General features: G+C 38.1%; 1 protein-coding gene across 3 annotated transcripts in view; it reads left to right on the forward strand.

The window, feature by feature from the left end:
- The window catches only part of LOC134135955 (corticotropin-releasing factor receptor 2), a 145,841-nt gene that overhangs the window by 115,271 nt on the left and 4,874 nt on the right, over nt 1–25,696 (forward strand). For all 3 annotated transcript variants that reach the window (XM_062567643.1, XM_062567644.1, XM_062567645.1), the window contains 3 exons: nt 14,621–14,706; nt 16,274–16,409; nt 17,439–17,480. In XM_062567643.1, coding sequence (XP_062423627.1) covers nt 14,621–14,706; nt 16,274–16,409; nt 17,439–17,480 — 264 coding nt within the window. The remainder of the gene's footprint in view (nt 1–14,620; nt 14,707–16,273; nt 16,410–17,438; nt 17,481–25,696) is intronic.

Below are 25,696 nucleotides of genomic sequence, written 5' to 3' on the forward strand. Positions count from 1 at the left end.
TTCAGCATGAAAACAGCTTCCCTGTGGCATAAGAAGACAATTATTAAATGGAACACTTCCTAAACTGAAATCAGGAGAGTTATTTTTTGTGCTAATTGTTAAGATGCAGCAAATATCATATTGTGTGCAGGTGAAGGGGGAAAAAAGGTAGTAAAAGTCTGCGTGTCGCCAAGGAAGCCATCCCAAAAGTACACACAGGTTCACAGTAAATTCACTCACTGGTAGGCAGACTTTCAAGCAAATCTTATTTAGAAATCACAGGGTAGTTTGCTTGCAATACTCAATACATTTACTTCTCATAGCATTGCCTAGAGGCCTGAACTGTGAACCATAACCCCTTCACCTCCCTCTGGCAATCAAGAAGGTCTGAAAATTTCTTAGGTGGGAGCACTAGCATGTCATGAAAATAGCCTTGTTCTTCCCCAGAAAGCCCTTTCAATGTAAAGACCACAAACAAGCAAGGAAAATAAAAGTTAGGGACTACCTCTTTATGTACAGGCCATTATGTCTGTCTCTAATTTAGAACAGCTCTGAGACTGCTCTAGGCTGAGCCATAACCAACCACAGCCCTGATCATGCCCCAAATGTACTGCCCTGAATTGACATTGTGAATTGAACTTTTCCCACATCAGCTTGCACTTGGGTTCTAATTAAAGTGCTAATGAGATAACAACAGTAATTGCACTGTGGAGTGGGGAGCAGCTGATACAATTTAAGAAAATCATAAGGGCAAGCCCTTTTTTTTTTTTTAACTTTTCTTATGGTTGCTCCCAACATAAATCATCACTGACTGAAGAAAAGAGTTCTCTAAAAATTTAGTCTAAAATGCAAATCAGAAAACTCATGTTACAATATTCCCTTGATTGCCAAAATGCAATTTTGAAAAATGTATTTTTTTTTTACTGACAATTAAGTCTTGTGTTTATAATTAAAAATAATGGCTTTACTCTGTGTTGAAGAAACTAGACAGACTCGTTTTACGATCCTTATGCAAGTCAAATCAAATCATATATGACATAAGCATCACTTATTATTGTTGAAGTTACTGATTCTTTCAAGGATACTATGAGAAGAACTATATTAAGAGTGCTAAAGCTTGACATCTGTCATGTACCCAGGGCAACACAGTCAGGATCTCCCTCCAGTATGCCAGTATGCTTCTGCCTTAATGTAGGTAGCAACAAAGGGCTAAATCCAGCTGCCTGCTTTTCTCTTTCCTACAGTGGACAAAGGCCACCAGAAATAGAAGATACAAACAATACATTTTTGTGACCTCTTTCATTCACAATTAGTGAGTTGGATTTGAATTAATTAAAAATTTTAAATGGTGGGTAAACAGAGGTTTACCAAAGAACATCCAGGCAAATTCTGTGGGAGAACTATCCCAGTGAACTTCTGGAAAGATAAAGTGATGTGAATGGTACTAGAAGAAACTAGTAGTATCTCCTAAAGAAGGTTCAGGCAGAGAATCCAATTACTTCATCTAAAAGCTGCCATGATATCACTAAAATCCAGTACCTGTCCACATGTGATTGCTCAGCATGAGGCAGTTAAAATTAGTTTCACTCCCAGAGAAGGAAGTCTTGGCTAATTCAGAGAATCGTACATATTTGGTTAGTTAAGAACCAAGTGCTCGATGTACAGCTCAGCTGAGTTGTAGTTGCTTGTTAAGCAATAGTAGCATGATTAGGTGTTCAGGAGTCACCATTATACTAGCTGGGATCAATATGATTAAACTGTTCTTATTTTCAGCCACAGAAGGCTAGAACCTACTTCTAAAGAGCCTGAGTCTCTTTGAAAGACAGGACGATTCAGTCTATCAGAAATTACTTCTAATGCTCTCAATTTCCCATTTCCTTTGAACTGCTACAGTACAAAATGGCATAACACCAAGAAACAGGTCATGCAGGAATTCTGATCCGCCTTGGGAAAATGCAGATTGGACAAGAATAAAATCCTTCTGATCTTCAGGTTTTGCAGTCCTCAAGTTCATCCTTAAACCATATTATTCTCAGCTTAAGTCTCAGGGTATGAGAATTTTGAACAATCAGTACACACATTTGTTTGATTGCTTTCGTACTTGTCTTTAGAAGAAATCAGAATCTTGACTTGGGCTAAAAATAAGAGAATAGGACACAAGTCTTTGAAGTTTTTGGCTTCAGACAAAGGAAGCTCTAGGTAAAAATGCTGAATCTGTATCTTGTGCAACAAACCCATATCTTTATTGAGAAAAATGTGAAGGAGAAATTATAGTTAATCATCCTTTTTTCCTTTTTTGTTTCATTCACTTGAATGGATTTTGGTTTGAACATATGCCAGGAGAGAGCTAGCTGTCCAACGCATTGGATGCTTTGAAATTCAGTTTCTGATAACTAGAAAATGCACTCTATTGTCCATTTTCTTTTGGAATTAATGCATTTTTGATTCTGGTTTCTTTCCGCAGAATGACATAGCCAGGATTTAATGCTACTTCCTTGCCTGAGGGTGTGCCCCTAAGGGGAAAAGGGCTGGAAATGCATGCCATGGAACTGAATTTCAGCATGAATTTATTAAGAAAAATATATTTCTTACATGCAATCTTTTATATAGTCCCTGTCAAAGAAGTGGTGAACCATGAAAACACAGCAAGGTCAGAGGAAGACCCTTAGAAAAGAGGGAATGGTGGCAGCTAACTGAGCTGCTTTTTTTCTAAATAACCACTGGTGTGAACTGACCCTGGAAATGAACTGCTCTGCAATATTTCTCAGAACTAAGATTGTATTAACATTTCAGTTTCTCAAGCAGGCAGATCTTGGCCTTCCCAGGATTAAGTCAAATATTTAGGCTGTTCGAACTTTACTTTCAGCTGTAATCTTTTTTTTTTTTCTTTTTTTTTTTTTTTTTTTTTTTTTTTTAGTTTGTGCTTGAGAACTTAACAGTTTTCTAATGTGCTTTTTGGGTCCACTTGAAAATAATTCACCACAACCAATTAATTGCTGGCATAAGCCAGTATATGAGCTAAAAGGAAGACCTGAATTTTGTTTCTATCCCTGCCTTCATCAGCTATTTGCCTTTGAACAACTTATATTGCTGCTCCAGATCTCAGTTTCCCTGGCTATAAAGCAAGCTGAATGGTACTTATTCTCCTTGGTAAAATGCTTTGAGATCTCCGGGTAAGTGCTGTAGAAGAGTAAAGTGTCCTTAAGAAGATGGGCTCATCCTTGTAGCAATGTGAAATTTTACCTTGGAGACAACTGACAAATGTACTGAAGTGGTCTTTATGATGAGCTAATCAGTAACGATGAATTTCTGTGTGTCTACAGTAGGTTTGCATTGAAACTGGATGTTTTTCTAAAAGGTACACTGCCTGAGAACATAAAAAATGGCCATAACACAGACCAAAAACTCTTCTCGCCCAGTATTTCTCTTTAAGAGTGTACAATAGCTGATGTGTAGGAAAGGAAATAAAAATACAGCAGGAGTATGGTAATACAACTGTAGAATAACCTCCTATCCTCTAGTAGGTTGGAGCAAAGAGACTTCTTAAGCCCCCAAAGCTGCCCTTATTTTGAATTTTTACTGATGGTTCTTTCCAATAATTTTTTTTTCACTATGTTATGTACTCAGTGAACTTTAAATGTGGACAATATTTTGTGGAAATGAGTTGCGGTGTTCAATTTCAAGTTTAATAAGAAAATATCTCTTTCTATTTACTTTAGCTACCAGCTGTTAATGTTAGTTGCTTTCCCCCACCCTTTTTCTAACACTTTTCGTGTTAGAAAAGACCATTACAAACCAGTCTCTAGTCACCTTCCTCATTTTGCTCCATGATTTCATAAATCCCATGTCATCTTCTACCTTCATTTTCTCTTTTTGGGGCTTAAGAGTTGAGTTTATTTAGCTTTCCTTGTAGGGAAGTCATCCCATAACTGATACTCACATCACACTTCTGTGTTGCAGTTCCACTGAAACATTTTTGAGGTAGCAAGGCTTGAGCTTGCCATGGTATTCATGGTATGAGCACATCAATGGATTTTTATAGCAGCATTATGTTCTCTGTTTTATTTTCTCTTTCTTTCCCAGTAATTACAAACATTTTTTTGGTTCTTTTTCTGAGCACTAGTGGGATTAAATTTTCAGAGAGCTAGCTAGTAGAATTCCAGTGTCTTTTTTTCTAAGGGAAAATATAGAGAGTTTATAACTCTGCGTGTATTGTTAAGATTATTTTACTTACACATTGGTTAGGTATTTTACTTACACATTTATATCATGCAACTTCATGTGCCAACTTATTGCTTGGTTACTTAGTATTATGAGTCTCTTACAGCTCATTGCAATCAACTTTTTTTTTTTTTTTTTTTTTTTTTGGCTATCCTGAGTGCCTGCTGCTTGTTCCCTTTCTAGATCACTGAAAACTGTTTATAATAGTACAGATCCACTGGTAACCTCTCACCACTGAGAAAACAGATCATGTGTTGCTATTCTTTCTTTCTTATACTTTTACATGTGATGCTTTTCCCTCCAGTCCTGTAACAGCTTAATTTCTATAGGAGTCTTTGGAGAAACACTTTGGTTTCCTTTTGGAAATCTGAGTAGATTGTGTTAGCTGGATCTCCCATGTCCCCTCATTCAATGACTCTTTTGGAGAACTTTACAATAGCCATGTCGGCTCTTCCCCTTTATGTCTTATTCATACAATTTACAGTGTGCAGCTCCAGTTCAATCCAAGTTGTGGGACCTGATAGAGCAATCACCTGTTGATGTTCTGTAAGATAATGTCATGGAGAAAGTTGCAGTAAACGTCCAAGTTTGCTTACCTTTCCAAAACCAAGGCTGTGGAAAGATATGGTTAGTCATTGTGAATATGTCACAGCAGGGAGAGAAATTGCTTAAGCTTAAAAGATGATTGACAAAAAGGAAATTGTCATAAATCATGGACCATGAATATATTTAAGCTTGAAATAACAAAGTTTCTAACATTCGTACAGATAAGCTTTAGTACCTGGCTTCCAACAGAAGTAAAGGAATAGCAACAACTTATTTGAGGAGGGTATTTCACACTTGGGCAAAGAGATAATTCAATATAGCTTGAATATAGCATTGAATATAGCTTCAATACAGTAACTGCAGGAATTAACAGTCCTTCCAGTTCTGTGTCTTTGTTTGTCAGTGTAATGCTCTTTTTGACCTTCAGGTTTTTAAAATGTCAGTGCTGTGAAAAAAGCATCCAGCTGAGCTAGATTCATCTTGTAATGTTTTTAGCAAGACCTTTTAAGAGGGACTGCGGTCAGCCCAGTGTTTACAAAAATGGTTCACCGGGTACTGCAGAGTGAAACAAGGACTGCCATACCAGAAAAAATTACAGCTGTAAATAGAGCTACAAATCAGTGAACAAAACAGGGAGAATTTCCTGTGTGGTGTCTGCTGAAGTGCAATTGAAAAATACTGTGGAATTGCCATATAAAAATGGGAAAATAGATTCTTTAATTTTTTAGTAGGTGCTAATGGGAAATTTCCAAAATTGGGCACAAATTTTAAAAAGAATAGGTGGCTGCAATTGCTGAATGAAGACATATTCAGTGTAGGAATTTGGCTATAACATTCTGACCATTCAGGAAGATCAATAGTCTTTAATAAATGCAAGCAGTTCGGTTGCAGAAGGCCACTTCCCACCCATCTCTTGCTAGCATAAAGAATCTCTGGTTATAAAGCAAAAGACAAACCTCAATCAACACGTAAGAGTTATTTTAGTAGAGTTTCATACCAAAAAGACTTCTTGGCTATATCTGATCAGATGAGGCAATATATCCATGCAAGTTTTCCCTGGCCAAATGTATCCCAGTTTGAGATTATAAGTGGTCTGGTTTAGTGTCAAAAATCATGAATGCTAATTTCTTGTGGAATAGGCTAATTTACTGTAACATTTCCTGTGAACTAAGAGCATATGCATAGCCATTTATTATGGCTCAGATGATGCAGTAAGCTATTGCTCTGTAGTAACTTGTTCATGCATCAAAGCTTTTCTTGCAGTGTTCTCCCTGACGCTTTCGTATGGCTGTCCTAATACGATATAGGCACTTTCACTTCTAAAGAACATAGCTGTTTACACCATTATCGTGACATGCATTTTTCTACAATGTCTTTCAGTGTATTGTGGGTAAATAAGCTTATTAAATAAGCTTATCAAATAACTTAACCAATAATTGTGGACTCTATTCCATTCTGATATTTTCCAATCAGATAATATTTGTAGTGTAGCTTATCTTGATCAAGATGATCAATGATTCTCAGTGCTTGACAGTATTGGTCCATTCACATTTTTTGCAATCTTTTTTTTTTTTTTTTGCTAAAATTGCTTTCTTTTGATCAGTCTTATAAAAGAGGTTTGTTCATTTCCATTTTATATATACATGCATTGCATTTATATATGCATTATTATGTATTTCATTTTTGCTTTCTCTGAAAAACATCCCCTAGTTCTTTGAAAGCAACTTCATTGCTGATGTAATTGCTTATTCTGCACATTTTCTTAGTTTCTTCCAACTTTTCTCCCACTTCTACTTCCATTTCTGCATTGCTCTGTTCTGACACAGAGATTTTTTCATCTATTTCTATTATTATTGATCTATATTTTTGTTGTCCTTTCTCCTTCACATCCGACCGGTTTATGCTTTTTCTCAAAAACTAGATTGCTAATTAATTTAGTTTTCCTATTGATTTTTTTTTATTTATTTCTCTCTACCAATTCCCTATTCTTCCATAGCTAATAAGATTGTAGTTTATGAATTGCAGACTTGTGACATCTCTGAGTTATTCCTACATGACATTTACCATCATTTTCACTGGCTTGCAAGCACACTGTCATAGCCAGATACTCATAGGATATGGGAACTAATTTGATCAGAATCCATCATGAATTTATCTCCAGTCTTACCCTCATTGTTATTACTCTTTTCCTGTTGTTTAGGTTCTGTAGCTCTTGAGTCCATACTGTGTTTTCAATAAAATGTGTGTGTGTGTGTATATATATATATATATACACATTTATATATATATATATATAATACCATGTATGCTTCTGCATTGTCTCTTTGACCTGTCAGTTCTCCATGTTTCTTTCTATTATTTCTAATTTTGTTTGTTTCACAGCCAATAAGAAACTCATGTGACCAGCAGCAGTTGCTTTCTCCAAAATTAATTTTCATTGGCCATCCTCTGAAGTCTTCCCTGTACTCATCATCCTTTCCAGTTAGGAAATTTCATCTCATCAGTAAGATACTGAATGGTTCCTCTTTGGAGAAAGACTGCCTCTTGAATTTTCTCTTGAAGTTCTTACTCTTAACACATGGCGACACACACCTGCCCAGCCAGGGGAACTGTCAAGTGGACCATTCCTAGCAATATGCCCGTGTTTTAGGCTGTCATATCATCCTGATTATCTTTAATATCCTGGAATGACGATATGGTTATTGAGGTGCTATCATTCCCTCTAGGCAATAACTCTCTGCGTGTCGTTGTTTTTGATGGGGTAAGTTTTTACTAGTGCTACAACATTCAATGTTCTCCTGGCTTGCTAGGTGAAATAGTTGGAGAGAAGCCCTGTAGAGTCTGCTGTTGCTAGAAACCCCATAGTGCGTGACTCGACTGGGGAGTGATCTGCAGTGTGTTTCTTTAACAAAACCTTTTGAAAGCAAGATGTTTCAGGGGAGCCAGGGAGGCCTTTCAGAGAGACATCTGCCCTTAGAAGAGATGGGAAGCCAGACATAGTACTGAGAAGATCATAGATGGAGTTATAAGATTAGAAGGGAGGCTGTGGACAAGACTGCACACGATTCAGGGTTCTAGCTAAGGGACTGATGTGATCCCAGCTGGGACTGAGGTTGGGTTTGGACTTGGACTTAAGTGACAATGTGGACAAAGACAAGGGTCCATGTGCAGACATGTAACAGAGATGCTAGCTAAAGAAGGTGTTTGTTCATTTACCTCCCTCTTCCTACCCCACCAAAATGCAATTCCATCCAGTACATTTCCTCTGATTGTATATAGTCCTGCTCTACTTGCCTGAAGAACTGGTTCTTCACTGTTGTTCTAGGGAGACTCTTCTACAGTCTCCTAGATCTGGATCATCCACTGCATTACATCTCACTCTTCTTAATCACATCTTCGGATTCACTTTTCTATATGCCAGAAGGAGTCATGGTGTCTGTGACCTTTCAAAGGGGAACTTCTGTAATAAAGGCCCTGCCTGAGAATCAGGTCAGAGTGTGCCAGAACAATTAAAAAGAGAAATTAAGAAATGGGCAGACTACCTATTTGAAATCACTGTGATGGTATACAAAGCTCTGGCTGATATAGCTGCTCTGATGCCAATTTGGGTTACTTAATCCTAGGGTGGACCTTACCACATCGTTTAAAAATACAAAGTCCGATTAGATTAATATTTACATTTCCTGGGAGCGGAAAGGAGGAGCAAACATTCTGGGAAGCATATAAGTACAAAGTTTCTATGAAGCATAAAACAGGAAGCACAGCAGAAATGGACAAAATAAATGTTAATTGCCCGTAAAACTCTCAGAAGAACAGCCTAATGACTTCCTGTTTAAACTCCTGAGTTTAAGGAAAACTGCAAAGAAGTCTTCACGGTCAGAATTCTCTCTTCTGCCAATATTTTGGCTATATCATCTCTCTAAGGGAGATGAATTTCAACTCATAGGGAGTTAAGCAATTTTTATAATAAAAAAATTTTATGACAAATCTTTTGTGGGAAAGCTCCTTTTGTTTCAAAAGGACTCCTGTGTTTGAATGTTCAGATTAATGTTGAACATTAGCAAAACAAGTGATCCAAATGCTTTTTGAATGACTAGTTTACAAAGCTATTTTGAGGCTCTAACTTTTCATCCGAGTTTAAGAAAAGGAAACAACAAACATTCAAAGCTCTGACAGTATAAGGAAACCACTTCTTTCCCAGCTGTAGTTCCGTAGTGGTTGTAGTTGTAGGGGTCTTCTTTCAACAATAAGGATATCCTTGGCATATCATAAATAACAGTAGAAGAATAAAAAGTAAACTGTTTTTAATACTTTCAAGACTTAATCTTCGAACTCATTTGTCTCTCAGTGTATATCAAATGAAAGTTCCTTAGTTCTCATATCCATTATGAAGTGGAAAGCATGTTGAATAAACAAAAATGAATGAAATTATCAGGTCAGATTAAAGATAAATAATAATAAAAAAAAAGACTGTGCTGCTTGTCATCATTACTACTCTTAAATATCCATTCATCACTCTCCATTTAAGGAATCGTATGGGTTTGTCAGAGCTGTCCAGTTCAGAGAGAAATTAATTTGTTGACAGCAGTAACAGGAAAGTCCTTGACAAGTAATTGTGTACTTTGCTAGGGAAAGTACAGAGGCTCTTTTCTAGGAAAATTCCATTTGCAGTTGTAAGATCTTTCTTCCTTTGAAATACTGCTATATATAGGGAATAAACACCAAAGGCTTCATCTTCTTTGCATGTAAATCAAAATCATTCTGGTAGTTGCTAGAACTGTAGAGATACACACCAGCTCAGAACTAGCTCCATTTTCCTTTCAAAGAGTTCATTTTTTTTGCAAGCTGTGTGCAATAACCTGTTCCTTATTTGATTCTCAGGGTGTGTTTTCTGTGCAGAATGAACTCAATAAGGGTGATGTCAAGCCCACTGTGGACAAATGGATGATAAAAACATAACTCTGTAGAGAAAATTTTTCACAGAATCACAGAATGGTTGAGGCTGGAAGGGACCTTTAGAGTTCATCTCTTACAAATCCCCTGTCAAGGAGAGTCCCCTAAAACACATTGCCCAGGATCCATCTGTCTCCAGATTAAACCTCTTGCAATGCTACTGAAAGGTGCTACTGAGCCAAATGTCCTTCTAAAATGAAGGAATGTTCTTCTAAAATAAATCATTGAAATGAATGCACTTAAAAGTTTCTGTTAGGCAAAATAAGCCTCAAAGTTGGTGAATTTGCATCTTTTGCCTCAGAATTTTTTGCTTGCTGAACTCTGACTTTGAGATGTGATCTTATTCCAGGTCTTAAAAACCTCTCAGAGAAAGCTAAATGGAGTCCACAAGGGAAGTCTTGCTGTTGTTGCCTGAAAATATCATATTAGCTTTCATATAATAAATATACTGCCACAGATCCTGAGAAGACACAGCCACATCCATTTGTTTTCAGGATCATAAATCACAGGTAGCTCAGGTGAGATCCTCTAGAGGATCTGAAAGATCATTGGATGATATTTTGTGAGCAACTGAATCATAAAATGAAATCACTTATAGATAAGTCAAGTAACCACTATTGAAAAGTGCCTGTTTCTCTCTGTTGAATGGTATCTGGGATGACCAACTGCCTAGTAGTAATCTAAAATGAGGTGAGGCAAATCTTAACTCAGCTCTTAATGCTCTTGCTCTTCTTATTCCCACTGGGTGATGAAATCACTTTGTCAGCAAGGACAAGGCACTTAATTTTTTCTCCTTTTAAGTAGCTAATTCAGAATTGGGAAAAATTATAGTTATCTTTTTTTCCTGAAGGAGCCTATAGGAAGGAACTAGTAACAGGAGCTATGTACGTAACAGGCTGAATGCTGCACTCATGTGTTGTCCCAGTGCAGTGACACATGTTTAAAGTAGTCCTGTGAGAGAATGGAAACCTAAGCCTAGAAAAAGCTATAGATAATTATTTCTAGATTTAAAAGCCAGAAGATCTAAGTGATTTTTCTAACCTGACTTTGTGCATAAAGCAGGGCATAGATCTCCCCTGACTTGATAGCCCTCTTGCCTCCAAGCAGTTGTCTTTTGGGCTGATCAATACACCTCACCTTTCCAAAACATTTCAGCCAGCCCAGAATGCTTCACCTTCCCTTGGCTTTCATGGTAATAATTTCTTTCAAAAACCAAAAATCTCTTGTCTGCTGGGAAAAACAGACCAAACGGTGTTGATTCCCCATAGTCCCCTTCTCTTGAATCAGGTTTCTCATGTTTTTTTAGGCATATCTATTTTCTTTTCAATTTTTCCTCCTCCCTTCTAATGAACTGAGCTTAATGCTAACAGGTGGTACTCAAACCAAGAAGTAATAAGATTCATAGATTAGACTCATTCAAAGAAGAATTGACATCAAGACACAGACATAAGCCTGTAACATCTTGCTCAGAAGGTCCTCAAAATTGCCCATTGCTAGGACTAGGGAAATTTTGCTAAGCAAAATTGTCCAAAGCTAGGACTCTGTATTTGGAACATATCATTGAATGTTTTGTACTTATGCTCTTTCTTTACACAGGAGGATATTCAGTGTGGTCACATGAATGGGTCTCAAGTCTGACATTTGTCCTTAGGTAACTGCCAGTGCTTTGAGGGGGATTTTAAGAGTGTTTGGTAAACATAGCAAAGTGCGACTGTGTGAGTAAATGTTAGATCTAGAGTTGGGACCAATTTTTAAAATTGAGACCCTCCCTAAGAGTCTAGAGGGGGTTATATTTAGGTTTGCTATTGATAAAGTAGCCATTTATGAGAGTCAGGTCTGGTAATAAATTTCTCAGGTCTATGTCTGTTTCTGTAGTTAAATACAGTGGAACTTGGGATCAATGTTTCTGAAGCCGTGGTTGAGAGTGGGACAGATTTTCTGTAAATGGCAATTATTACTGTGTCACCAAAATGCCAAATGGGTTATGGTAACCAGCCTTTTGCCAAAAAGCTCTTCTCTTCCTTCATACCTTTTTGCAAATCAATGTAATTTTGTATTCAGAGCAGCTGCTTTTCCTTTGGAGAATATTAAGACTATCAAGATAGGATGCATTTCATCTTACTCAGAACAGAAATCATTTTGCCTAAACATAGATGCCTTTTGAGTCGCTCCAGCAGCCCCACATGGGGCTAGCAGAGATGACTAGACCCTCTAGAAAGTGCACGCCTTTCTAAAGCTTGAAGTTGGGCAGGATACACACACCATGGCACCAAAAATGGCTCTCATTGCCTGTGTGTAGGCAATTAAACATAGCCCTATAATATTAATCTATAGTCTTGGCTGCCTGTCTATGCAAGTCACATTAGTAATCATGTTCTATATAGTGGAAAGAAAGAGACACTTCAAAGTGAGAAGTGTCAACTCATGCTGGAGTAGACATCTCAGATAGATACGAGGAACAGCTATGTAGAAGTAGCTATTTTTCTCTATTCGTTATTACATGAGCTGAAGGTGACTAGCTCAAGGGTAGATACCTAGCTTAGGGCCTTCTGCAGAGCTGCTCACTTTTGCTGCAGAAGTGAGACCTACAGCCTCCTCTCCATTGTTTGAGAGGCTGCACAGTGAAGGAAAATCTGGGAAGGAAGATGTAGGAGGGTCAACAGGATGACACTAGGATGTTTACAAGAACGTCCATCTTGTGGACACATATATTACTACAAGCATTAACAGAAGAGTCAAGAGTCACAGTCAGTCTAAAAGGCACACTTCCAACTTACTGAGTACATCCTCAGGTAAATTTTAGTGTCTACCTTCAGACACCCAAGTTTGAACACTTTGGTTCAAATGGCTGAGGATATGCAGCAAGTTCAATGCAAGGACTGGGAAGATAAGTCAGGGTTAGTGGCTGAGGCCTGTGTTCTGGCCTCAGTGTTCCTCTCTGCCAATCTAGAAGGAGGTTGTATGTCACAATAATGTTCCTAGCAGTCTTTCCTCTCACACCTGGGACAGCTTGCTGAAAGTGGGCACATATGTTTCATTTTAGGGACTATAGAAATCCTGCCTGTTTTCCTGTTGCTACTCTAGGCAGACGTAGTCTCTTATCAGCAAGAGTACCTTGAATGGCACTAGGTGTCGATGCTTAAATAGATGAATTCTGTTCTTGATTTGTCTTCTATGGGATGATCAGCTCTTAGTAGTACCCAGCACAGAGCGTATATTAACCAAGACACTATTAACAGTGTCAACTAGATGAGCAAGTAAGCTGTCACCAGGGATCAGTGCAAACATATATATTAACTTAGGTAAGTATTAATAAAATAGTTTTGTATGACATTGTTTTCTTTGAGAACCTCTTGGATGGGGAAGCTTAGGGAAAATGATGGGAGAAGGAAAAATTGGTTTATATAGAATAACAGTACTTCTAGTGATGTAACTTCCAAACTTTTCAGCTAACAGTTCTCCTTCTGGACTGATGAATCATATATCTGCAACTTAATTTCAGAGAAAATCAAAATCCCTAATTTTTCTGATGCAGCCTATGGCAATTTGAATTTCCAATTCTCTGTTGTCACATCAGACTAGAGCTCATGAAACTTGAAATGCTTTTTCCATTAAGGTTCATCATGTTAATCCCGTATGACTAGTTCTGCTTATATTTGGAACTTGACCTTGCCTAAGACTCTATAATTCCATTTGACAACTTCAATTATGATTGTGAAAACTGCGAGTTTTCACTTGGTGTCTTTTTTTCATCCTCGATAGAGGTAATCCTAACCTGGCTGTGAGCTGATGAAGAATGTTGTGATTCAGTAGTAGATTTTCAGAGGCAGATCTTTTCTTCCTGTGGTTGAAGAAGACTTCCATTCATCTCCTCCTCAGTAGCAACTGGCTGAACATTCCTCTTCTTGTTAAAGAGGAACTGTACAGTTACCAACAAGAAGAATTTAACATTCAAGTCAAATTAGTAATTTGAAGCCATTTTGGTCTCTGTTAAATAAAGTGAGAACCAGTTGACCTGGAGATCTTAAATATGACAAAGACAATTTGCAAACCCAAACTTGCTCCAAGGTGCCACACCCTTCTGCTGATCACAGCCTAGAAGTCAGAATCTTCTTTTCATTTTTTTTTCCTTTCCTGTTTACACTGAAAGGAAACTTATATAAGAAACTTATTAGCATATGTTACATAAACAGTAATTATAGCAAATTTCAATTCTGAGCAATGAGATTTCAAAAGATATAATAATTACGCAACTCAATAGATTAAAAAGGCAAGTACTGATTCACCATATCAGTTTACTTTAAAGACAGTGCAAAACAGCAGCCATTTTGCAGGTAAGGTTCATCTGCTCTGTTGTAAATTCCCCTTTAGAATGAATTGAGTAGGCTTCACAGAGTATAAAAGGTATCCAGCATGACTAGCTCACACTGGGATCTCTGCAATGTATCTTTGTACTTTGGGTCCTTGTTCATCGGAGCCCTACCTAACCATTACAACCTTCTGTGGAATAGGAAAGTAGTTTCAGACAACAGCCTTATGAACACAGCACAGTACTGCCACATAATCTATGTGAAAGACCTTGGGAATCCAGCTGAGGTGGAGGCAGATATGTGTATTCTAACAAATCCCACACTTAGTTCCTTATGGCACCCAGGAAAGGTGGAGCGGGCAGGAAAAATGAGGCTCCTAACTGGAACGATTAGGTTTGTACTACATTTTCACTGAAGTTTTGAGAAGATTAATTGCTGCTGGATATTTGTTGCATAAGCTGATATTTCTGGTAAACTTCTGAGTCTTCTGCAATCAGTGATAAAACAAAGAGGTTGACTTTAGTCAGATCAGAACTACAAAACGTGTCTCCTCCTTTAACCCCCTGTTCAACTCATTGTCTTTTTTTTTCTCTCTCTCTCTTCCTTTCCAGATAAATTTTGTATTTCTGTTTAACATAGTTCGGATTTTAATGACAAAACTGAGAGCTTCAACCACCTCAGAAACAATACAATACAGGTAAGTCAGCTGATACTTCTTGCTGTTTGTAGTCTTAGGAAAGAACTGCCTTCCTTGTCTTGTCCTTGTTCCATCTTTGTCTTTTCAGATACCACAATTTATCTTAGAGGATATACTTCTTGTCCCTTGAGCTCATACAGTTAGGTACATGGTATTTATTTTTGCAGGCTATCTATAAAAGCATGCCTGCATTTTTTCTGTCCAATCCATTTTAATGTCCAAACCATGCAAATAACCAAGGCTTACAGAGACAGATGGGCATTGCAGCAGCTACCAGCCTATTTACATCTTTTTATTTACCTCTTAGACTTTCGCGTGCCTTGATATGCATGTGAAGCGGTCACACAGAAAAATGCACAATGCAGTGTCGTTAGCTAACTCATCCTGAATCATGCCCACTTACTACAGTACTTCAAGAAGAAAAGTTTTTCCTCTTCCAATGAATGCTGAACTGTCAATGGGAACAGGAATCCTATGAATTTCTAAATGTGCAAAAGTGTATGAATTGTATTATATAAATGTATATGTTATAATTGATTTCACTGATGACTAGACCGTTCATTCAGTTGATCTGGAGAACTGGAACAGAAATGTTCAGTGTCTGTTGAATTACTTCTCTGTCCAGGTCTCTAGCATTGTAAAAGCAAAGCAATACATTATCAAGACTTCCTAATAAATAATATCCATGTGCATACTAAAATCTTTGCTTTCTTAAGATTCCAGAAGAGTCAGAAGTTAAAGGGGGACAGAGCAAAGACCTAGGTCGAAGCACTTCTGTCTGTGATCAATAGTAAAATCATTACTTTGCATTCACAGATTACTGTGCAAGCACAGGTATTTACAATAGGACTTAATGATTGCTTTAACATATGGAGTGTGGAAATGAAGGGTGTTTCTGCCCTCTTCCATTTGCTGGCACGAGTATTAGCATAGCCACTCAATGGAGTTGTGTCAGGGGACTGATCCTGAACTAATCATTACCTTTTAATGGAGTAGCTTTTCAAGCAGATCAGTCCCTTGAGCTGGGTGATGATGCAACCTTACAGACTAGCACAGCAGAAAGGAAAAGACAAGGATGTTCATTTAGGAAGAAATGGAGGAAGAAAGTATCTCCCTTTCTCATGCTCAAATCTGATGAGATAAAACTAGAACTAGCACAAAAAAATTTTGATTCAAAACTCAGTACATTTTTATTCCTTGCTTCAGTTGGCAGATATCATTAGACATATTAGATTCTGAGGCAATCTGAAGTAACTGTCTTCATCCTTGAACAGATGATGGTGATCTTATCTCTGTTACAAACTTTGTGAGGGAATCTTCTTTCTTGCACTCTAAATGGAAACCCTTTTGATTGCAAGCAAGCCTGGAGCAAACCTTGTTGCTCTAAAGCTGGGCACTCCAAAGCTCTGTTACCTAGTATTAAATGATGTGGCAGATGATAGTTTAAGACTGGCACTCTAATATGACACTGACTGTGTCTTTGTGCTCCCATGCCTGCCTGCCTGTTTGTGTTTAGCTCTCACTTTTTTATGCTTAGGTGCTTGTATTTTCTCTTTCCTCCCCACAGGAAGGCTGTCAAGGCAACATTAGTCCTTCTGCCTCTGCTAGGCATAACCTATATGCTTTTCTTTGTCAACCCTGGTGAAGATGACATTTCCCAGATTGTCTTCATCTATTTCAACTCCTTCCTACAATCTTTTCAGGTAGGAGTCCTGGTATTAATTGCTGCTAAAAGGGTCCTGTGTTCTTCAGTAGTGAAGCTTATAGCAATGAAATCCACGATACAAATAATAGTAGGAAAGAGTTCAGCTTCATAGTTCATGCTTACTTAATAGATGTATGCAACATGTCATATGACTTGCAGCTCTCCTCTCAGGTGCATATCAAAGGGATTACTATCCCTTAACATCAGCCATTTATGTGTTCGTTCTTTAGCTGAAGCTCTTCACCTAGGCTCCCTCTAATGCTAGTGGAGAAAGGTGATGTTTCATCCCATTCTAAATTGACTGGGAGAGGAGGAGGTTCCTGTCTCTCTTCAGTGAGTAGAGAGGGAGCTGAGATTTAGACTAGAATTTGCCAAAGCAACGGAAAACAGCTCTGCTGTGTTGGGCTTGCTTGTGTAGGACATGAGCTATATTGCCCACCCTCTCATCCTAGCTCTTCTGTAGTGGTGCATACATTCAGCCATTAGACCATACTAAATGTCTAAGGAGTCGTATTCCATCTCCTCCTTCCCTTGAATTTAAGAGGAGTTTTGCCAGGATGTATAAGACAATGGAAAGTGAGAAACTGCCCCAGCTTTCTGGACTTAGTACAAAGGCAGACTGAACTTAATATGTTCAGCCACGTACTTCTGTTTAGGTGTGTCCTGTGGCTTTACCTCTACTTTAAAACCCTCTTGAACTGGGTATAACTGTGTTTGACAACAGCATATTACTTCTGTGGAAATGGGTGCTATTGTATTCAGAATATCAATGCAAATATTTGGTGCAGTTGCTCCTCTGATCAGTGGAGTTGCTGTCTGGACTTTGGCTCTCATGTCTTGTTTGCAAGCTGCAACCCGCTTTGTATTTTCTGAATGAAAGTGTAGTGTAGAGATTTAGTCTGTCTAGAAGTAAATCATCTCAACAAGAGTATGGTTATGGTCAGAATGATCTCAAGATAAAGCTCAATCCCAAGGTCTGCTTGTTAAAATACTTACCTAATAATTGATTGCTTTCTGTTGTTTCTAGGGTTTCTTTGTGTCAGTATTTTACTGCTTCTTGAATGGTGAGGTAAGTTGTATCCTCTGTTGTCAATGTAATTAATTCTTGGGAGGTGGAACCTACCTGATTGCCTGATTTTAGGGAAATGAGATGTATTTGCACAAGGTGGTAGTCACATCAGTCTGGTGCTCTTGAAGAAATTTCTCTTAATGTGCATCTGAATTTCTCAGCCCTATCTGTGGGTGACCTTTCTTCAGAAAACTATCAAATGCAAGTTATCGCCTGGGAGGTCAGAGCAGAGGAAAGGAAGTCTGCTTTGATTGTGAAACTTTTGTTCCTCATCAACAGACTTCTTTGAAGTTTCTCATTAATTCTGAATATGATTTCTGGGCATATATGTGCATTACTTCTAAGCTGTACTCTGTTAAGGATATGCTGTAGGTGACCTATTTTTATAAAGGGATTTCCCTGCTGAGTTAAGTGATTTATTTTTTCTGTGCAGACATCCATCTCTGAGTGATTAATACCTGTTGCATTTAAAGAAGAGGGTGGGGGCCAGGGTTCATGCTGTTCCTCAGTGTTAGTTTGGGGGACTGCTACTCATGCAAGAAATATCTCACTAATTCCTCTCAATGTTTGACTTAACACCTTGAAGTGTGAGAGGTTTATATATTTTCCCTGCTTACTCTGCTAGCGTCTCATATATTTGCATTGTGTGTCATCTTTGTCCAATTAAATTCTGGGCCTCTGCAGAAACTAATTCCACATCTTAATTATTCCTGCTATGTCAATATATTTCACATGTGCTGCTTTTTAATCTCATTATGGGCTCCCTGTGTGGTGTTATGAGAAAGAATGGGCATGTCTTCTCACCAAGCTGCTCTGTAACATTTTCTATACCTCAGCCAGTGAAGTGCCAGTACTTTTCTCGCTTGTCTTCTGATTTCTTCTTCTTCATCAACTTTGGAGTGATGTGAAAAAGAAGCAACACTGCTTTCTCAAACAAGGCACATTCTGTCTTTATAGACTGGCAGTAGGTACAAACTCTTTTCAGTTGTCCCATGTGACAGGACACGAGGCAATGGGCAGAAACTGAACCACAGGAGGTTCCACCTGAAAGTGAGGGGGAATTTCTTCCCTGTGAGAGTGACGGAGCACTGGAACGGGTTGTCCAGAGAGGTTGTGGAGTCTCCTTCTCTGTAGATCTTCAAGGCCTACGTGGATGCAACCCTGTCTAACATGCTCTAGGTGACCCTGCTGAGTAGGGGGGGGTTGGATTAGATGATCACCAGAGGTCCCTTCTAACCTTACTGATTCTATGATTCTATGATAATGCCTGTGACAGTAGGCAGGTACAACTGAGCTCCAGATATGAGGTATGAAAAAGTTGAGTGTGGTGGTTAAGAGGTCACAAAAAGATACATAGAGGCTGAGTGCCTTAACCACTCAGTGCCTTAACCACTGGGTAAGGAAGTATGGTAGTCAATGTAATTGTAATTTTCTGTAATAAAGCTCATATACAGACGAAAGTGATCAAAGTTTTTGTCTTTTTGCAAATATGCTAGCTATGAAGGTCAGCAAAAGTTAAAAGAGTGTTTACTCAGTAACTTCTTGCAACATTTGTTCATTTAAACAAATATGTCCGTATAACTTGAGTGGAAATTTGTTATTTCTCCCACCATGAGCTCTTTGGCTCCCAAATCAGAAGACTTACACAATTGTGCTACTTGGACAGTTCTGATGTCTGTGCAGAAGGTAGCACTCCCAGTGCTCGAATTGAATATGGCACATATTGGTTATACAAAATGACACCGTTAGAGGTCTAGGTTCTGATTTTGCTGTGCTTTGGCCTGAGAGTTCAGCAGGGGAATCACTGAAGTAAAAGAGTGAAACTATTAAATTGCAGTCCATGGGAAGAATTGCATATGGGGTGAGTTTAGTTCCTAATGTTTTGGGGTAGAAGTTTGACCTGGAAGTACAAATCCCCTTCCCCTCATTTCCACAGCACACAATGTTTCAGATAGATCTAGACTAGCTTTGTTGACTACAGTAAGAATTAAGCCCGTGGGCCAGGTCTTGAGAAGGTATGAATCAGCCAAGCCCCCTTACTGCAGATATGACCTTCCCTGTCTTAAAAATGGAAGGCTTTCTAAATTGATACATGTTACACAAGTTATTCTGGTGTATCTCTGTTTGAGATCAGTTTGCTATATTACATTTGAGTTGGCTTTTCCAGTGATCAGCATATGTTAGCAATACAGAAGAGAACAGCCCCAAGTTTGATCTTTATAAAAACTATTTTTAATATAAATCTAAACTTGCTTTCCTGTTCAAAAAACTGAGCATTGTTCTTTTTAATCAGCATTTTTGTTTCTTTCTGCTTTTTTGTGACTCTTTTGAGTCAGAAAGCACATGAGATAAGATGACTATGTGGTATCTCTAGAATTACATGATGTAGGAATTTGCCACCTGAAATAATTTATTGTCATGAGATTTAAAATGGCTTTCCAGCTTTCACCTAACAGTAAATTTCCAGGTGATACATATATGTGATGTGTATATGTTTTTGTCTTTGTGTGCAGATTTACTGCTGGTGCAAGTCAAAGCAGAATTTCAATACATTTGTTACTTGAAAATACATTTTAAGCTGGATTTTAAATGGTAAATATAAATGCCATTCAGATTTCAGTGTGAATTTGTATATTGACGAGTTGATTTTGCCCTTTATTTTTAAAGGAGTTTTCAGCTTTTTCACTAATCTTATGCAGAGTGCTTGTAAGCCCATTTGATTTAATCTTAGTGGTAAAGAGCATCTCTTCACTTCTGAGAAAACTGAGAATGAGAGCTCTTTGAGAATTTAAGATGTTATGAAAAATAGCATAATGTACAAGGATGTATGTATTTACATCATATCAGTTAACAAAAATGAATGTGAATTATTGACTTTTTTTCAATGATTGCAAAATCAAGATGCTCTTCAAACATGCTTCTCCAACAACTGAGAAATCACAAGACTGAATTTAATTTCAAGTAACTTTCTTTTAAAGTTTAAGATGAAGTTTTTTGGAGTATATATAGATAAGTTGGCATGAAGCTGTGATGAAGAGAACAAATTTGCACTCAGAAATCCTATTGGAAAAATGTTTATTACAGTCTTTAGGTTTTTTAAGTTGTTGAAAATTATTCTTTCTACATCAGTTATCTAATAACAAGACAATAATGTTTAAGAAAACTGCTTTGATTCAGAGCATGCTTTCATAGTTTCATAGCTTTCATAGAAAATCATAGCATGATTTTAATAGAATCATAGAATCAGTAAGGTTGGAAGGGACCTCTGGAGACAGGCTCTTCATGGTGGTACATGGTGGGAGGATGAGAGATAATGAGCATAAATCGAAACGAGAGAGATTCGGACTGGATATAAAGTGAAGTTTGGAGAAACATTTTCACCATGAGGACAATCAAGCAGTGGAAAAGGCTGCCCAAAGAGTTTGTCTATTTTCTTGGAGAATTTCAGTATCAAAGCTATTCTTATGATTATTTTCTTCACATGATATGAAACCAAGGAAAACAGTTGCTATAGTTTCACCACCAAAAAAGGCTTACTGTTGTTAGGCCTAACCATTGGCCAATGAATACAGCTGTTAACTTGGGCTTTACATAGGAAAGCATCAAGAGCCAGCAGAAGAGACATAGTGACTCTCACTAGCACTTAAATTGCTATCCCTTAAGCTCTAGGCTCATGGGTCACTTAGAAATTCTTCATGCTTTTGTCTCCATTTTCTTGTTTTAGTACTTTAAGATATACCTTCTACTTACAGGCAAATGCATACAGCATTTTTTTTTTCATTTCTCTTCCCTCTTTGACTGATTTTGGATTAAACATCTTTAAAGGAAGATGGGTCTTCCCTCCAGCTCCTTCTCTAGTGTGATATCTACCTTCACAGCTGGAGCTCCATACTTTTGAGTAATTTTCTCCTGAGAGAAAATAACATATTTTAGAAAGAGAGGGAAAGAAGACAATTACAGTGTTTGACCTTCCAACTGCATCTGCCTACACAATTGTTTTAGCCTGGGTCTTGATTTGGCTGCCGTTCATTGGTGTTGGGGGAGGAGTCCAGATCCTGGATAATGTAGTGTCTCCAGCAAAAGGAAAGAAAATGCTTTCACTGGTAACACTCCATAGGCAGAGTGTTTAACTGATAGGATTGGCTCTGCTCCTGTTAGCTGATAAAAGTATGATGGCAATAGGATGATAAGGGGGAAGGATCCCTGCCTCTAGAGAATGCCTACCCTTGTTATTAAGTGCCTTACATAATTTCCAGAAACTATCAGTGTTGAAGGCAGAGGCATGAGAAGTAAAATCCATCACAGAGTTCTGGGATCCTTGGATGGGAGATGATAACCACATAACATATGGTTGTATTATAACCATAACAGGGTGCTTGTGAATGAAGATGATGGTGTATTAGAATGAATCAAGTTTATGAAGTGATAGTGCTTGGTGAAGGGATATGCAGAGAAGAGTTGACCCCACTGTCAACTGAATGAAGGAAACAAGGGAAATACTGATTAAATGTTATATGTATATGTACATATATATGTATATATACACACACATACACACACACAAACCACAGTGAGGGTGTTTAATCAATGGAAGGGGGTCAAGAGGTGTTTTGAGAGGTCCATTCTGTCTGCATAAGGCCCTGACATAACTTCAAAACTGGATATAATTTGTAAACTAGACTTACTTGATCATTGAATTGGACCAGAGACCTTCTGAGGCCCCTTCCAACCTTAGTTATTCTATAATTCTGTGAAATTTATGTTTATAGTAAGGTGGTTGTTCTTCAACTATGTTTCTGCGGGATACTTAACCAGCAAGAGTCATGTCTGAATTTATTCTGGCAAGCGTGAATTCTCAGCTCAAGCAGACTTCATATTCCAGTATTATCTGGTCAGTATCAATAATCAGCTATGAATTAACATTTAAGATGGAAATCAATTAGCTAACTTAGAGAGGAACTCTAACCAGTGAGGAGTAGAACAGGTTACTTCATTAGATGACAGAATAAATTATTCTCATAACAAGGTGCAAGGAAGGGATAAATATGTTTAATTTTTTGTATTGACCCTTTACCCAGGCACCATCTGTCTCTCAAAATCTATTAAGCTCAGAGTAGCTTATTTTGATCTGATCTTCTTGGGAGGCTATTCATTATAGTTGTCAGCTATGAATCACCACCTAAATGGTTAGTCATCCATCTGCCCATCAATCTAAGCAGACTTCACATTATTCATTCTGAACCCGAAGGACGTGCATTAAGCGTTCCTTCAAATCACTGCATAAATATGAAATGGGGGTGGAATAGAAGGCTAAAGCTTAATCTTCCATAATAATAACTGCTTTCTTATCAAAGGGGCACAATAATGTGGGTGTAAGTACTGCTCCTGAATGCCCCTTGAGATCACTGCTCTGTGTAAAGTCAGCTCAAGGAACCAAGTCTTCCCTTTGGGACCAGCAGGCAACAGTTCATTCCAGGGCTGCAGTTTCCTGTATATACTCATGTCCCTCAATCAGGTGTGTTCTAGTAGAAAGTCAACTTCATTGGTGTGACTCCAGTAGGTCTCTTCAGACTGGTGTCTTGTGAGAGAGAAAGGAGTGAAGAGAGGTCTAGGCATAGTGAAAGGCAGGAATTGATCTGAGGATTTTTCCCCACACACCTTTCACTACACCACTGCTGTCCTGAGGGTGACACCAGAGTAGTCCTTAACCTTTGTTAAGCACAGAGGCTTGGAGTGGGATGATCACGTTTAGTGTCCCTCACAAGTGTTTAATTCTGCTCCTCTTCTGATCACTTCCACTGGTGCTCTGTGGCCCAGAGCGAATGAGCAATATAGCCTCTCCCACAAAATGTGCAGCAAGTCTTTACTAGTCAGAGTTGTGCTATCTTCTCAAATAGTTACATACATTAACAAAATTGCGTTATCACGATTTTAGAAATTAAACTTCAGCCTCCCAGTCTGACAGGTGCTCCAGAACTATCCGTCCATTACAGGAATATATGAAATTGCTGCCAAAAGCTCTGTTTCCCAAAGAATGAATGAACTGCGGAGCAGTAAAACAAGGCTTTCTACAGAGAAAAAGAATCTTAATGGTACATAAAATACCGATGTGATGTAGGCTGTTTGGGAAAAAAAGGTCTATGTAAGTTATATTCTCCTAAGATTACAAGATATGTTGCCATGAATTCTTTTGTCTCTGCAGATTGTTTTGACTATATTCCCACCCAATGCTAAGAGGGTTAAGCACTGATAATGGCATTTTTGTATAGAGATGTTTGGCTGTCTCGTTTGTCCAACAGTAACATGGCCTGAGGGTTTGGCTTTACTGGGAATCTTGTAAAGCCGTACCAATATGGTGAGAGATGGCTGTAGAACATAGGTATATTCCCTTAGTGATGTAATTTATTTACAAAAATGAATATAAACACTCCTATTTTTCCAAGTGCATTAGAAACAACCAAGAGGAGTTACTCTCCTGTAAATTCCCAGATCTGTCACTCTAGTGAACTCTGTACTCAGAAAGTTCTATTTCTTTGGTTTCATTCAGATTTGCATTTAATCTTTCCAAGGATCTGGAAAGGCTTGGCCTGTAGACTCCTTATCAACATTTACTGTAAATGTCTTTTAGATTAAATACTAGCCTTCCTTGAACGTGGAAGGACACCCTAACCATATGGAAAACTTTCAACATATCAAGGTATCATTTCCTTACTTTCATTTAAGTGCTATTACATAATGGGTGGAATTCATCCTCCTATCATTAGATACACATCTGCAGCTGAGCTGATCACCCTCTACTCCTTTTATAGGCTTTAGTTCACCCAGCTGAGGGTGGAATTCATCCAACCTATTTTAGATATCTCCTTTTGATGAACTGTTACAAAGTTCCCGTGGCTTTTTCTGACTGTGTCTCTTCTGCATACAGACAGTGGCCAGGCCTTCAGGAGTGTCAGGGGTGTGGATACCACTACAGGATCAGATGCAGAAAGACCAGTGCCCTGAAAGTTAAAAACTACATATTCATTTCCCATTTGCTGATCTGGACACTGCTTGAAAGCCCTTCTTCCTCATCCACAAGGAAACTGAATGACTCTCCATCAAATTTGCCACAGTTTGCAACACCATCCATAACCAAAGATGTTTAAAGTCCAAGGTTATCTCTACTTACCAAAGAGGTCTGAAGCTTGGCACAAATGTACTTAAGTGCCGGTGGAACTTGCTGAATTTATCACCAAGACCTACTTTCTTGGAGCAAAAATTTGACTTGTTCCAAAGCTCTTTACAAGCTATGTGAACCTTTTTCATCTGTTTGAGTTGCTTCTGGATCAAGTTTTCTGGGAATAAAAAGCTGCATATGAGCAAAGCAAGAGCTTAAGTGAGAATATATATATTCACACACCATGAAATATCATGATTATTTGATAGTCATAGAATGACTGTTGTCCCTCTGCCCCTTACTCTATTAATGCTTTCATGAGAGACATGTTCTTCGGAGACAGAGCATGGAGGCATCCCAGTAGTCTTCCTTTGAACTTCCATTACTCTCATGGCTCCATTTAATGCTATTTGTATTATCAGACTTTCCCCTTTTCCCTACATTACTGCTATTACATTTTTGTGTTACATCGAAAAGCCCTGAGTGGATGGACCCCTTTGTTCAAATCATTGTGTAAATGGATCAGGCTCCTTCCTCAGCTCATTTCTCACTAATAGCATCAAGGAATTAGCCATCAGCTAGTGTCTAGCATAGATAATAGCAGCTGATGCCTATTATTTTAAAAACAAGCCCTCTTTGAATGTTTTCATCCTTTCTTTTTTCTTTTCTTTTCTTTTCTTTTTTTTTTTCTTTTTTTTTTTTTTTTTTTTTTTTTTTTTAATTTTCCTCTGAGGGGATGATCTTTCTGATCAGATGTGATCTATAATGGGTGAAAGTTTGAGAAGTTAGCTTATGCAATCCAATCAGGAAAGAGAAACTATCACCCTGTGATTTCTTTCTACCCTGTAGTCTGAATTCTTTCTCTTGACTGGCAAAAAGTATGTCTGATGAGAACAGTTCCCAGTCTATAGCCCAAATATATTGGTAAATCTGATTTCACCACATACTCAGGAATTGTGATTCTTTCTGGTAGGCAATGTGCAAAGAGCTGAAAAGAGGAATTCAGAGGCAGTAATTGCAGGAAAAAGACAAACCAAAGGCCAACACAGAACTGATCTGT

The sequence above is a fragment of the Rhea pennata genome, chromosome 2 (assembly GCF_028389875.1).
Source record: "Rhea pennata isolate bPtePen1 chromosome 2, bPtePen1.pri, whole genome shotgun sequence".
Classification (NCBI taxonomy): domain Eukaryota; kingdom Metazoa; phylum Chordata; class Aves; order Rheiformes; family Rheidae; genus Rhea; species Rhea pennata.